Here is a 14455-nt window from a genome sequence, read left to right on the forward strand (position 1 = left end):
CCTGAAAGGCAATTTGTTGCCAGGGTCTGTCCCAGAAGAAGCCTTGGCCTTTTGGCAATCGGTGCTCTGGAAGATGAGCTGAGCTTGGCCCCGGTGAGGTGTGGTGGGCTCAGCACAGATGTACTCCAGCAGCTGCGGGTTCTCTTCCTGGCGCAGGATGTAGCCCTGGCTCAGCAAGTGCAGGATGCAGGACAGGACATCCGTGCTGCTGCAGCAGAAGCTCAAGAACTTCAGAGCTGAGCCAGACTCCCATTTCTGGCAGGCATCAATCACCTGGGAGAGGCAAGAGGAATGAGTCCCTGCGCTTCACCTACCAGTCGGACTGCGCTGCAAGGCCCCATCCCTTTGTTCCATACCTTGAACACCAGGTTGTCAATGTGTATCTCTTTCTCTTCTTTCAAGATCTGGATAAGGAGGCAGCAGATGATGTTCCTCTTCCTCTCCAGAGCGCTGCCCTCGTTCTCTTCCACATTCAAGTAGGTCTGCTTGGGCAACAGCCACAGGCGCTGGCCGGACATTTGACTCAGCGTCCCTTCGTTCAGCCTCAAGACATCTATATCATTATAATAATTTATTATTTATACCCCGCCTATCTGGCTGGGTTTCCCCAGCCACTCTGGGCGGCTTCCAACAAAATATTAAAGGTACAATAAAAGAATATGGGGCTTCAATTCACGGCACAAGTTTCCCCTCTTGCGATGCCAACCGGAAGAGCTCTCCTCATCTGCACCATCCAACATGGCAAACTTAAGTGCTGCATGGCAGGAAGCGGAAGTCAAAATCCCACCCACATTGCTAGGCTAGCTTCCCAAGGGAATCAAGGTCCTTTCCTCCCAGGGTGGATTTGATTTAAATCAAATCAATTTAAAGCATGATTTATATCACAATTTAAATCTCTCTTTTTTTTTACAGAAAGACTCATTCTTGCTGGTATAATCTTAATATTTACAACCAGAGGAAGGTTTCATTTTTGGAAGAATAATTTTCAAAGCAGTTTTTACAGTTATATCAAAAATTACTGATTTAGTTATACTATTAGAAATACACTGACAGATAATGATGAAATTATTGTGAGGTTTAGTAAGTTAACTGTTTATATTTGGACAACTTTTCTGCTGTACTTTATTGGAAGGAGAAAAATAATCATTTCCTTAATAACAATTTAAACAATTTATTTAACTAAAACAATAAAATTGTAACATATGTATCCATGTTTGTTAACTGATGTGGTTAAATGATTTAAAAAACAACACCACCTTAGACTGAGTTTTAGAACACATGAAAAACTTAAAACAAATCCTTATTTCCTGATGAATAGCCTTTGGACTACAATGTAACTTAAACAGAAAACTATCTTTAGAAATATTTTTCCTCCAAAGGCATTTTATTTTAAAAATCCAGTTTAAATAAAAAAAAATCCGATTTTTAAAATTTTTATCCACCCTGTTTCCTCCTCCTCTGAAGCCCATACTTACTCTGACTCTGGGTCAGGATCCCATTCTCGTTTGTTAGAGGTTTCAGCGCATGGTGCAGGAGGACGGGGGAAAGATCCGTGGCTTGTAACAGTGTGTCCACCGAAACCTCCTAGGAAAATTAAGGGGGGGGGTTGGAAATGCAAGGTGAGTACACAGAGGAAAAGGGAGAAGCAAAGAAATACTGGGGCATCTAGACTTTCGGCCCCAGAGTTCTTGCAAGGAATACTGCAAATGCAATAAAAGAAAACCAACTTTTTAGGGTGGAACCCTTATGTCAGCTTCCAAGGCAAACATGCTAATGAAGGTGGGTCTAGAGGCAAAAGTAGGCAAAACAATGAGTGTACATTTTACCTTTGAACAGTAAGCTACTTTCTACACATTATACTTCTGGGAAATGATATACAGCGGTACCTTGGTTCTCAAATGCTTTCGTTCTCAAACTCTGAAAACCTTGAAGTAAGTGTTCCAGTTTACGAACGTTTTTCGGAAGCCGAACATGCAATGCAGCTGTCGGCCATTGTTTCTGAGGCACCTGCACCATCAGAAGCTGTGCCTTGGTTTCTGAACATTTCAGGAGTCAAACGGATTAAGTTTGGCGCTTTTGTTTTTGCTATTTATTTTGCGTTTTTGTTTTTGAGGCTTTTTCGGTTAATTTTTTGTGTGTGACTGTGTGGAACCCAGTTCAGCTACTGATTGATTGACTGTGTGACAGAGTAAATGGATAAAAGCCCCCCATCCAAACAACGACTATCATCAGTGCAGGTAAGAAAAAGAATTAATTTTAATTTTTATCATCTACATGTCTAGTTTATTTTATAGTACAGTACACTGATTATTGCTTTCATTTTATGGATCAATGTTCTCATTAGATAGCAAAATTCATGTTAAATTGCTGTTTTAGGAGTTGTTTTTAAACGTCTGGAACGGATTAATTCATTTTGCATTACTTTCCATGGGAATGCATGCCTTGGTTTTGGAACACTTTGGTTTTGGAATGGACTTCCAGAATAGATTAAGTTTGAGAACTAAGGTACCACTGTACAATGAACTGGGGGGAAATGTTGAAAATATAATTTCCTAAGAAACCAGAAGCTTTTCTTTTAGGTATTATAGGACCAGAGATCCCAAAGGATCAGACGAAACTATTTATGTACACGACCATGGCTGTGCGTACTCTGCTAGCCCAAAAATGGAAAAATAGTACAACCCCAACCAAAGAAGAGTGGCAGGCAAAATTGATGAACTATGCTGAGATGGCAAAACTTATGGGAAGAATTAGAAACCAGGAAGACTATGTCTTTAAATAAAGAATGGGGAAAGTTTGTAACTTATTTGGAAAGCTATTGAAAACAATTACATACATTGGTAGGATTGACAGAAAACTTGTAGTAAAAATTTGAGCTATGGATTGACAAAGGATTTATAAAAATGGAGTAATGAAAGAAATGCGGAGAGGAAAATTATTACATTAAGAACTACAACGGGGGTGGGGAGTCAGAAGGGATTATATGCTTATACATTTAATTCATTTGTTTATGTAAAGTAGAAAATGCAAAAATAAAACCTATATGTAAAAGAAGAAGAATGGATTCCAGCCACACACAAAAACATTTGGGACCACTGAGGGGTGTGTGGCCTCAGGAAACGTTCCGAGGACTAGACAGCTGTATTTGGGCCCCGGGTTTCAGGGTCCTGTGCCTTAGGCCATCATGCTGGAATGTTTGTGGAGCTCCCAGGGAAGAAGAAGAAGAGCTCACAAGCAAAGAGATGCCCAGTACAATGAAGGAAGACTCAGCCCAGGTTGCACCATGATTGCAGCACCATTGCAAAGCATGGAGTGATGTTCCCAAGCCCCAAACTGCACTCTGGGGCGAAGGATTCTTGGCTGTCTCAGAATATGTAACCTTAAGCTCTCACCAATTATGTAGGTCTTAACATTTTCACTGAATTCGGGCAACAACTGCCTGCAGCCGCTCAATTCTCAGCAACAGGATCCAGAAGCCACCTACAGCCTCAATCAGATAAGCTATCTGGCTGAACACAGGCTGGTGAACACCCTCCACCTTGGTGGCTCAGTCGGTAGAAACACTTAATCTCAGGGTCGTGGGTTCGAGTCCCATGCTGGGCAAAAGATTCCTGCATTGCAGGGGTTGGACTAGATGACCCTTGAGGTTCTTCCAGCTGTATAATTCTATCATCTAGTGCCATTGATCTAATTCCACCCCAAACTTCCAACATCCCCACTCTAAACATGCACAAAAGATCCTGGTTCTATGACAAAAGGCAGGCTAAACGGATCTGCAGAGTAAGCTCCCAAAAGAGCACATCCAGCATTTGCTTAACAGGGGCTGGGTCCCAGCGAGGATCCTTCGGATCTGCAAGGATCAGTTCCCATCCTGCAGGACTTTCAACTCTGCTGTGCAAAATTCAGAGGGTGACTGCTTCTAAGCCACAGAAGATGCCCAGCTGATGGCAAACAAGTGGGGATGAAGGGAGTCTCAGACCTCGGCGGTGTTGAAGCAGAGGAGGATGTACATCTGCAGGGTGGAGACATGCAGGAGGCAGCCTTGGTACTCAAGCTCCGCGTGGCCCAGCCACGTCCACTGCAAACGCCGCGGCTTGGTGTGCTCCAGCCCAAAGCGGCTCTGACCTGAGACAGACAAGGGCAACGGTCAGGGAGAAATACAGCGGCAAGACGAGCAACACTCTCTCTGCCTCTCTGCTCAAGGACAGGAGATCATAATACTGGGGTAGGAGAAGCATGAACAAAACACAAATGTTGTTTGTTTTTAATTGTCTCATCCCACATTCTGTAGATTAGCCAGATTTCTCAAAGATTATGAACCTCTTAACGCTGCCTCTCTCAATGTATGGTTTAAAGACTCACAGCTCCCCATGAAGGCTTGTATTATTTCTTTATAGAAAGTTTGATGGTTCCTATTTCCAAGTTCAGAGTCTTGGGTAAAAGTGGGGTCCACCTGCCCCCCGAAACTCAGCCTGAGAGAGGCAGGGCTGGGCTTAAGAACAGCCTGGCACTCACTCTGGGTGTAGAAGTCAGCAAACTTGCTCAGGTGCTGACTGAGGGATTCTGGGAAGAACCTGGCAGGATCCTCCAGGTAGCAGAACGAGGAGATGGTCCAACAGCGTGGAGACAGCGCCAGCACCTTCACCTCGGCCTCTTCCTCCCGAGAGAACAGCTGTTGCGCCTCCACCATCTGGGGAAATACAGGAGGTTTGTGGCTTTGGCGGACAGTGGGGGCTCCCCAGGCAGTGTCAGCGGAGGAAGAAAAGGCCTTGTGGGCAGAGTTCCTCCTGCGTGGTCCACAGGGGTGGGGCTCCTTCGCCTCTCACCTCTCCTTCCTCCATCTCCACCTCCCAGTTCCCATCCTGGTCGAGTTCCAGCAGGTGCTTGTCGAGCTGCTCCAGCTGGAAGAGGTGGAACTGCTGCTGCTGCTCCTCCAGCTCACTCAGGTTCTTCAGCATCTGCTGGGGGAAGCGGTTGGGGAAGCAGAGCCCAATGTGCTCCACCACCGCACACTCCAGCCACGTCTTGCCCTGCGACAGGAGCCGGTCTCCCAGGTAGTACCTGCGCAAGCAGAGAGGGCAGACCAAACACTGGGCACTCCAGTCAGGGCAGGCCAGCCCCACGTACAAGAGACCCAAGGAAGGAAGGAAGGAAGGAAGGAAGGAAGGAAGGAAGGAAGGAAGGAAGGAAGGAAGGAAGGAAGGAAGGAACCCAGCAGCTGAACCGGCGCTCTCAATTCCTTCTTCCCTACAGAAGTGCCAGGAACAGGCTGCACCACTTCCTGCCCGACGCCTGTGCCGTCTCCCAGAACAACATGATAAGCAGCTCCTTGGGAATATGGGAAGCTGCCTTGGACTGAGCCAGGTCCCTTGGTCCCTCCAGCTCAGCACTGACTGGCAGTGGCTCCAGGGCTTGAGGCAGGAATATCTCCCTCCTTCCTGGAGACTGAACCCAAGGCCTTCTGCATTTACGGCAGCTGCTCTCTCCCCCGAGTTCTGGCCCTCCCCTCCCCAATGCAATTCCGCATATCTGCTCCACAAAGGGCTCCTCACCGGTAGAAGTGCTCGAAGGTGTTGGCCAACTCCAGGCCTGCCAGGAAGAGGACAGGCTCCAGGCTCTGCTGCAGGCGCCGCAAAGTCTCCACGTTGCCAGAGTCCGCCCAGCTCTCCTGGATCCACCGGTCGATGTAGCGGGCAAACTGCTCACTCACCTGTTGGCCACAGAGCAAGAGGCACCAGTTGAAGCCGGGAGAAGAAGCAGGTGGAGCTTCCATGAAGGGAGGGGGGCGGAGGGGATTCCTCCCTCAAAGCAGCAGCAACGCCTCCAGGGAAGGGGATGGATCCCAGAAGGGGAGGCTGGCTGCTCTGTGATCAGGCCAGGGGGGCCAGGCAGGCCCCGAGATGAGGCCATGTTTGACATGCCTGGAAGTGCAAGGGGCAGGGCCAGGCTGGCTGCAGAGACAGGGGGGATGTCAGAGGGACAGTTCTGCTCCTTGCAAATGAGCTCCCCCATGACTAGGCCGTGCCCCCCACCCTTGAACCCTTACTCACATGCATGGCTGTCAGAAAGGAGAGCTGCAGAAGACCCCCCGAGAAGCCGTGGCACAGGGCCAGCATGAAGGACATCTGCTGCCCAAAGAGCTCCTCCATGGCGGTGCGGAGGCGCAGGTAGGTCTTGCAGTAGCGCTCCACAAAGTCCGGGGCCTGCCAGGAGGACTCCAGGAACAGCTTCACCTGGGCAGAGGGACGGCAGGAGCACAACAGGGTCAGAGCAACCCACACGCCCTTCTCTGGCTCCCTGGGGCCTGCCTGGAAGTCTTCCTGTGGGCAGGGATGCCTGGCTGGTTGCCTGTCCTGGGTAGCGCTAAACACCCTTTCTCTCATCTTTGGATTGTCTGTCAGTCATCAGGAAAGTCTGTGCATGTGACTGGAACCGGGCAGAAGTGTCAAAATAAGAGCGAGGCTCCCACCTAATTTAGCAGCACCACGTAGAGCTTGGAGCCAGGAAACCCCCTTTCCTGGGAGAGTCTGGTCCACACCCAGTCCTGTCCTGCAGCCTCAGCTCTCCCCAAGGCTGCCTTCCCAGTAACTCCTTAATAGGCAGGGAAGCAGCTGCATGCAGACACAGTGAGAGCACCGCAGCAGGACTAGTGAATGGTCTGCCATGGAAGACGTGGCCAGGAAGACATCTGTTTGCAGCAATGGAGAGTCGCTACGCCGCATCTCACCCTGCTTGGCGCCCCCCTTTGCACCTGGTCCTGTGCTCCCCCTACCTGCTGCTGGACCACCCCTTTCCAGCACTGGGTGATGCCAGTGGTGCTGCTGGGCTTCTTCACGGCTGCCTTGACAGTCCCAGAGCTGGACTCTTTGTTCTTCCCATTCTTCCCGTCTGCAAAGTGGGGGTTGTGCGGCGTTATTCACGAGGACCGGAGCACCCAGGCACCCACTTCTGACTATACGGGACCTTGAGGGCTATCCTCCCTCCCCAGTCCTCCCTCCAACGCCACCCCCCTTGCCCCCAGAGGCTCCCCTGCGGTGACCTTCCCACCTTCAATTGGGAAAGGGGACCTGCCCCTCCTGGGCTGCCTATCTGCCCAAGCAGGGAGTGGGGAGACACTCACTGGATTTCACGGGGGGCTTGAGCTCCTCGGGCTCAGGGCTGCTGGAGTCCACGTGCACCAGAAGGTGGCTCAGGCGCCGGACGCGAGAGTTGAAGATGGCCGCCCGGCTTTTGGAGCTCCGGGAAGCCTCCAGGTTCTCCAGGTATTGGCTCAGGAGCCAGGAAAGGGGGCTGATGCCGCTGGGATCTGGAAGGGCAGGAAAGAGTCAACAGGGAGGGCTGCTGGGAGAGGGGAGGGGAGGGGAGGGAGGGTGTGGCTCCTGAGGACTTGTGCCAGGACGGAGATGCCATACCTGGAGTGGTGATGCTCTGCACCAAAGGGCTGATCAGAGCCTCCCAGCAGGTCTTGCCCAGGGCCTGGGCAGCTTCATCGTCGGGAAGGAAGCGGTCGGCAAAGACCTGCTCGTGGCGCAAGGCACTGTTCAACCTGAAACGGCAAAGGGGTGGAGGGTCAGCTGCTGGCTTGGGCGAGGCTTGGAGGCCTTTGGAGGTCAGGGACAAATGCCTGTGCAGAAGCAATGCCTGCACAGAGTGCGGGACAAAGCAGGGCAGGAGCTTGAACAACATGAAACCCAGCCAGATGGGTGGGGTATGAATAATAAAATTATTATTATGATTATTACTGAGATGAAAGGGGGGGGGGAGCAGGATGGATATCTTCCAACAGGGTTTCCCAAACTTGGCCCTCCAGCTGTTTCTGGACTACAACTCCCATCATCCCTAGCTAGCAGGACGTATGATCAGGGCCGATGGGAATTGTAGTCTATCAGCAGCTGGACACCCATTTTTGGGAAACCCTGTCTTGGGGTAAGTGTGGGAAGGGCTGGGAATGTGGACCCCCTCCCAGCGCAAGAGGGAGACCCCTCCCTGCCCCGCAGGACACCCCTGCCCCTCCCCACCTGCGGCCCCAGGGAAAGGGCAAGACCTGTTGAAGAGCTGCAGCAGCTGCATCCGGTCCTCCGAGATTTCCTGGCACCAGGTGTGCGCCTTGGTGGTGTAGAAGAGGTACGTGCGCCGGCACAGCTGCTCCTTGAAGATGGGCCAGAAGGTGGGCTTGGGACCCAGCACCTCGATGCCACGCACGCGAGTGTCAATGCCCCCCTGAAAACGACATGGACTTCTCCAATAAGGCAATGTGTTATGTATAAAGAAGCAACTCGCTATTTCCATATGATCAAAATTTGCCCCACTCACACTCATGCACACATTTCTCCAAGTTATGGTATAACAATAAGAGAGCCATATTCCACCCACTTAACAGAGAAGAGTACTGTGGTTTACACTCTTTTATGTAGTAGCTGCTCTTTGTCTTTTGAAAGATAGCCATGCTCTTCTGCATATGAGATGTGCTGTAAAGGAGCTGCAAAATGTGCGAACCAAAAAGTTCCATAAAACAGTGCCGCATCCATGAAAAACTATCAGAATGTGACCAAGGTGCAAAGTGTTAAGCTGTTTATTTGTCACTTGTCGTCTCCCAATCTATACCCTCTGCACTCGCATTAACATCATTCCACAATGTCATTACGGCAAATCTATTCCTCCTTGAGAAGTGCTGCATTTTCTCAGGTACGGATCGCAATCCTTCAAATGCTTGGAAAAAGCAATACTTCAGAAACACCAATGCTATTTTGAGAGGTGTGCGGACTGGCGAGCTTGGGAATTCAAAATAAATGCCCTAGTAATGTGCGGAAACTAATTGTGCAGGATGTCTTATATCAAAGCTCCTCTCCGTTCCACTGTACATCCCTACCTGCTGACAACGCTTGATTTTGATTTGTATGATGGGCCAGAAGCGGGCCATGTTCTCCAGAAGAACCACCCTGCTGGCTGATGGCAGGACATTCAGCTGTAAGGAAAAGAGCCAGAGTCTCACCTTGAGCTAGAAGTGTTAATGCAGTTAACAATCCACCCTCCTGCCCCTGTGCACACCCTTCTTCTCTGTGTTCCCCCCGTTGATGTAATGAACCAGAGCCCTTCTCACTACAACTGTAGAGAATGTAAAACCAAACAATTCACACCACAGCAAAGGTACATAGGCAGCTTTTAGGGAGATCAGCAAGCTGCTCCATAGGACAGAAATGGGAAGGGAAATTTAAAGAGACTATCCTCTCAATAGATGTTAAGTCTTCTGCGATGGAGAAAACCTCGTTCATTTTTCTGCATTATCAGTAAGGCAAGCTAAATCTTTCCCTGCTCATTGATGCGATTTCTAATATATCATTAAAAATAGCTGGGGATGGGAAGAAGGGTAGAATAGCCACTAGGAAATAAGGAAAGGCAGGCAGGCAAGAGGTCCAGTAGAAATAGGAAATCTCCAATAGGTAATCATTCCAGTGTCAGGCAATTCCAGACAGATACATGCTCTATGTCAAATATTGATAATTTGGGCCCAGATTGCAGCAATATGGTGAAATAACTTTCAAATGTGAGCCCTTCTGACCTGAGGTTCATGGCCAGCGCAGTACAGATTTACAGAAAGATTGCAGCACTCACAGTAATGAGCTCGGTAGTGATGTTGGAAGAGTTCTCTCCTCCCATGACCACGATCCGGGCTGGCATGTAGCTGGAGTCCTCACTGGCCACTAACAGAGTCATCTGCCTACACCAGGAGAGGAAAGAAACAAGCGTTCAAGCTAAACTCCTGGAAGAATCCCAGCACCCTTCACAAAGCTGGGGGGGTCATCTGCCCTGAAAAGACAGAAGTGTTTCACAATATGCCTGGCATGAAAAATATCCACAGTTTTCACCTCTGTTCCCCGAGAATCGCTCGTAAAGAAAACCAAGCAGCCAGGTGAGCTTCTCCCTAAAACCTTAGAGGTGCCAACTGCACCAACGCACTCAAGCCCACCTTTACTCTGCTGCCTAGGAAATCCCCCAACCCAACCTGTGCAAAGAGATTCCTCAGTGAACCTCACCAGGACCCACCTGACCACCACTCCACGATGCATGTAAACATTGATGTAGTGAGAGCCAGTGCTGCCATTGGATTCCCAGTATGTCTTTGGGTTCCTATCCGTCAGCTTGCTGGCTCGGTGGGGGTTTGAGGAGACTTCCACCCTCTCCCAACACTTGTCTTCCTTCACCTCCACATTGGAACCTAGACCAAAAAGCAAAGTTGAATTGGATCAGGCTTCACACCGATGCAGCCGCCACTTGATTCCTTGCCCAAATGAGTCGCTCACCCTGGCAAAGGTTGCGCAGGAACACATCAAAGAAAGGGATGTTGATAGGCTGGTGGCTCCTCCTGTGCTCCTCTATCTGACCTAGAACCATCTGTCGGAGCAAGGGGGGCAGAGGAACAAACAGAGGCATTCTTAGTAGAGCTCAAGACATGATCAGAAGAAAGTATCTGGGCTTCTGATCCCTTCAATTTCAGTAGCCCAAACTGCTGAAGAGAGCCTTGAAATTCACCAAGCATCTTTTTAGGGGAGCTCCACTATCTGCAGCAAGTCAAATGTATTATGGGGGATGAATAAGAGAACAGAGTCCCAGAGCTTCAAAAGAGGACCACTAATCTCAGGCTGACCTCCTCTGTTTTACCAGACATAACTGGCCAGGTTGCTGACACTCCATGCCCTCCCTCCTGTTACCTGGCCAGCCACCCCAAGCCTCGTTACCCCAGCCTGGTCTCAGTCACCTGGATGCAGCCAGCCAGGATGCTGGTGGTCATCTTCTTATAAAGGCTGGCGTATTTCTCGCAGTCGGTCACCAGGTCGCGCAGCTCCGTCACTAGCAGCAGATTGGAGTTGTACCTGTCCATCGCTTTGGTGAGCGCCTCCTTTGTGCCCACGCGACTCATCACCACGGCACAGTCTTTGTTTGTGGTGGCCAGGCGATGCAGGAAGCGAATGAACTCCTGCACAACCTACAGACGAGGAAGACAGCAATGGCAAGTTGGTGGAGCACAGGGCTGGGTTCTGCAACCAGCTTCTTCAAGAATGTTCTGGACAGCTCTGGAGAAGCCACAGCCATCCTCTGCATCTCCATTCCCTTCTTTAAGCTGTCTCCTGATATATTCCCCAGGTGGGCTAAGGCTTCTTCTCCAAATGTCCCCCTTTGGGAAAGTCAATGGACAGCTTCAAATGCATCTACATGCTTGTGGCTTTCTGGCTCTGCTGCACTCTGGCACAGTTCCAATTCTGTAAACTCTGGATCTCAGTTTAATGAAGGAAGACGGCGCCCCAGTTAGCCCTATTCAATCTATGGACAGACTTTGATCTGTGTGCAAGACCACACAGAAGCACACTAAGACTCACCTTGAGCATTGTTTCCTGCTTCAGGAAGGGAGGTGCAAGGTGATTACAAGAATGGATTCTAAGCTCCCTAGAAAAGGGATGGAGAGCTTGTAGCCTCCTCCAAATGTTGTTGGACTCCCATCAGCCCCAAGCCAGCATGACTGGAGTTGTAGTCCTTGGGAGGTCACAGGTTCCTCATTCCTGCTCTAGGACCTTCCTTGTGGGGGTTTCCTTGTATTTTTGTTCAACAGGCATGTCTGGTCTTTTGGGTTAGCCCCACCAAATCAGCTACTCGCTTTCATTTAGCTAAGTTTTTATAGTCCTTGAATTTGCCAGGGCAAGTTGACAGTCTAGCTGCCTTACTTACACACAAACTCAGAGAGGTTTCAAGCAACAAACCAGATATTTATTATTTTAAGTCCATTCCGACCACACATGCCTAGCAAAGAAAGGCAAAGGAAGCCCAGCTTTTTGTAAAGCTCCCCCATATGGTTGCTTAAAGTGACCTGGAGAGCAACTGTTTAAAAGGATGGACTGAAACAATGATTGACAATTGACGTGCAACTGGATTGGTTTATTTATCCATATGCACGTTTGCCAGTCCCAGGACACCTATCCCTGGTGACTCAGCTGCCCTGGCTGCAGAGTTGAAGCCATGAGTTTTGCCAACACACTTCTAAATTTGAAATGTGAGGTTCTAGCAGGACAAAAAAATTGCTTTTCGTCAACTACATTTGGTTAGGGATTTGCAACTCGGTATGCAATACAGATGCTCAATATTATTCTTCATCCTAGATGATCTTCAAATGACTTCCACCGCACCAGCCCCTCTTGCTTTCAGTATTTCAAGCTATATACCAATTGAGTCCCTCACCTCCCGGTCATTGCTGCTGGCGCTCAGAGAGGACAGACAAGGCTCAATGCACTCATGCCAGGGCAGTGCATCCTCTTGGGTACTGTCCAAAAACTTATTCAAAATTCTGCAACAAACAGAAAACAGTTAAGAGGGAAAACAGCAAGTTCTGCCTTGACTTGGACCCAAGTGCAATAGGCTGCCCCTGCAGCTCAAGAGTCCATTCTAATAATATCGCTCTTTCTAAAGCAGGGCAAATCTTCTTTTCCCTTTGCTTTTAAGATGCTTGGGAACGGAGACTCCTCCACAAGTCAAGCTCACTACAACTCCTACAAGAAATGCCACCCCCGTAATAGCACATGATTGCCTTGAGAATACCCCAAAACTGATTGGCAACAGCCACAGCAACCCACCAAGCTTTCTCCCTCATGATTCTGATCATAAAAGCCACCTCTCAACACCAGTAACCTCTGCTTAGTTCCTTCACATGCAGTCTGAAGGACTACAGCTTCCCTACATTGTCTCTGCTGGAGAACCTGCCCATTCGTGGGGTCCTAATCCCTGCATTCCAAGTTTTAAGAAGTTCCACAGGTTTCCACATCTACCAAAAGATGAAAATCTATAAACGTAGGCCCTGCATACATGATGCCCACTTAGACAACAACTCCCCAAGTCCGACAGGGACGCAGGTGGCGCTGTGGGTTAAACCACAGAGCCTAGGACTTGCTGATCAGAAGGTCGGCGGTTCGAATCCCCGCAACGGGGTGAGTTCCTGTTGCTCGACCCCTGCTCCTGCCAACCTAGCAGTTTGAAAGCACGTCAAAGTGCAAGTAGATAAATAGGTACCGCTCTGGCGGGAAGGTAAACGGCGTTTCCGTGCGCTGCTCTGGTTCGCCATGACCCGGAAGCTGTACGCCGGCTCCCTCGGCCAATAAAGCAAGATGAGCGCTGCAACCCTAGAGTCGGCAACGACTGGACCTAATGGTCAGGGGTCCCTTTACCTTTACTCAAGGGACATTGGTCTCCCTGCATCCAATTTGCCTTTACACTCTTCTGAAGCATCCCTCTCCACCCTATGACAATGACTTGCACAAGTCCCCCCACCAGGCACAGCCGCGCTTCCATCTTTTCCAGCTCACCTCAGCATGCCCATCTGCACAGTCTTCTCAGCTCCCAGCTGTTCAAGGGTTTTCATCAACATTGAGAAGTGCTCACGGTCTGGCAAAAGCTCGGTGCCATTGCCCTCGGGGCAGACACCCTCATCACAAAGGCAGCGTTCCAGGGCTAGCACCACCTCCTTGGAGAAGTTGGTCTCCTGGAGGTTTTTCAGCAGGGTGGGGACATCCATGTCCTTCAGCTCAAAGGAGGTCTCAGACTCTGGGGAGGGAGAAAAGGAGAGATGAGGACAGGATCCCTGTGAGTTAAAATGGCACTCTCCTGAAATGAGTCAAGGAAGAATCTTAGTTGGTGATCATGCCTTCCTGAGTACAATTAGAAAAGCCACATGAGGAATTGCTGGGGCCAAGGTGGTTTTAAGCCTCACGTCTTTCACTCTCCTAGAGAGAGAAAAAGAGTCGTAACACCAGCAGTTCACAGTGGAAAGGAGGGTTATGGATGAAAGGCACCAGTACACTGGGCTCTAGAAGGGTAAGCGAGCAAAACGCACTTGACCAAGCTTCTCCTAGGTTAAGTACAGAAGACCTTGCTGAATGTGCAGGCAAAGGAGACCAGGCATTCCATGCATACACTTTCTAGTAGCACAAGGCAGTGTTTGGTGGAAATGAAGTCAGTGATGTAGGGGTTTCCAGGAAAAAAAAAATTATTAAACAAAACTAAAAAGTAGCCTCTGCTCTTAGGCTGTTCCAAAAGGCTTGTGGAGCAATCACCTCCGAGGCAAAAGTTTATATTGTAAAAATGTATAAAGGGCTTTATATATAGTTCAATGTAAAAGGTTAATGGTCTGTGCTGTGAGGATACACATTGGGTGGAATTCAGTATCACATTCTCTGCAAGCATCTCAGCTTGCTGGATGGAGTGATCCCTCCTCCCTCACCATACATTGGTCTTGCGGTCCTCCCCCAAGCCAACTTGGGGCACAGGGAGGGGCGGGAAGCCCAGTTGAGCAAGCATAAATCCTTCTGAAGAGCTTTCACTGATGGGGCTCATTAGGTGAATCCCGTCCAGTGTTATCAGCAGCTGGGGGGGGGAGGCCCCCAGAGTGACAACTGCACTACCATTACGAACCCCG

The 14455-nt window shown here is 49.5% G+C and overlaps 1 protein-coding gene across 1 annotated transcript in view; it reads right to left on the minus strand.

Moving 5' to 3' along the window:
• Window positions 1-14455, minus strand: part of LOC309337712 (cullin-9-like) — a 55402-nt gene that overhangs the window by 12456 nt on the left and 28491 nt on the right. The window contains exons 12-30 of the mRNA XM_081854421.1: window positions 13347-13584; window positions 12229-12334; window positions 10757-10984; window positions 10302-10392; window positions 10045-10216; window positions 9613-9718; window positions 8870-8965; window positions 8045-8220; window positions 7413-7546; window positions 7121-7306; window positions 6773-6888; window positions 6051-6233; window positions 5553-5710; window positions 4827-5061; window positions 4516-4690; window positions 3980-4125; window positions 1476-1584; window positions 357-553; window positions 2-273 (exon numbers count right to left, since the gene is read on the minus strand). Of these exons, the coding sequence (XP_081710547.1) occupies window positions 2-273; window positions 357-553; window positions 1476-1584; window positions 3980-4125; window positions 4516-4690; window positions 4827-5061; window positions 5553-5710; window positions 6051-6233; window positions 6773-6888; window positions 7121-7306; window positions 7413-7546; window positions 8045-8220; window positions 8870-8965; window positions 9613-9718; window positions 10045-10216; window positions 10302-10392; window positions 10757-10984; window positions 12229-12334; window positions 13347-13584 (3124 nt within the window). The remainder of the gene's footprint in view (window position 1; window positions 274-356; window positions 554-1475; window positions 1585-3979; window positions 4126-4515; window positions 4691-4826; window positions 5062-5552; window positions 5711-6050; window positions 6234-6772; window positions 6889-7120; window positions 7307-7412; window positions 7547-8044; window positions 8221-8869; window positions 8966-9612; window positions 9719-10044; window positions 10217-10301; window positions 10393-10756; window positions 10985-12228; window positions 12335-13346; window positions 13585-14455) is intronic.

This window comes from Podarcis erhardii, assembly GCF_964252035.2.
Source record: "Podarcis erhardii genome assembly, chromosome: 3".
NCBI lineage: Eukaryota > Metazoa > Chordata > Lepidosauria > Squamata > Lacertidae > Podarcis > Podarcis erhardii.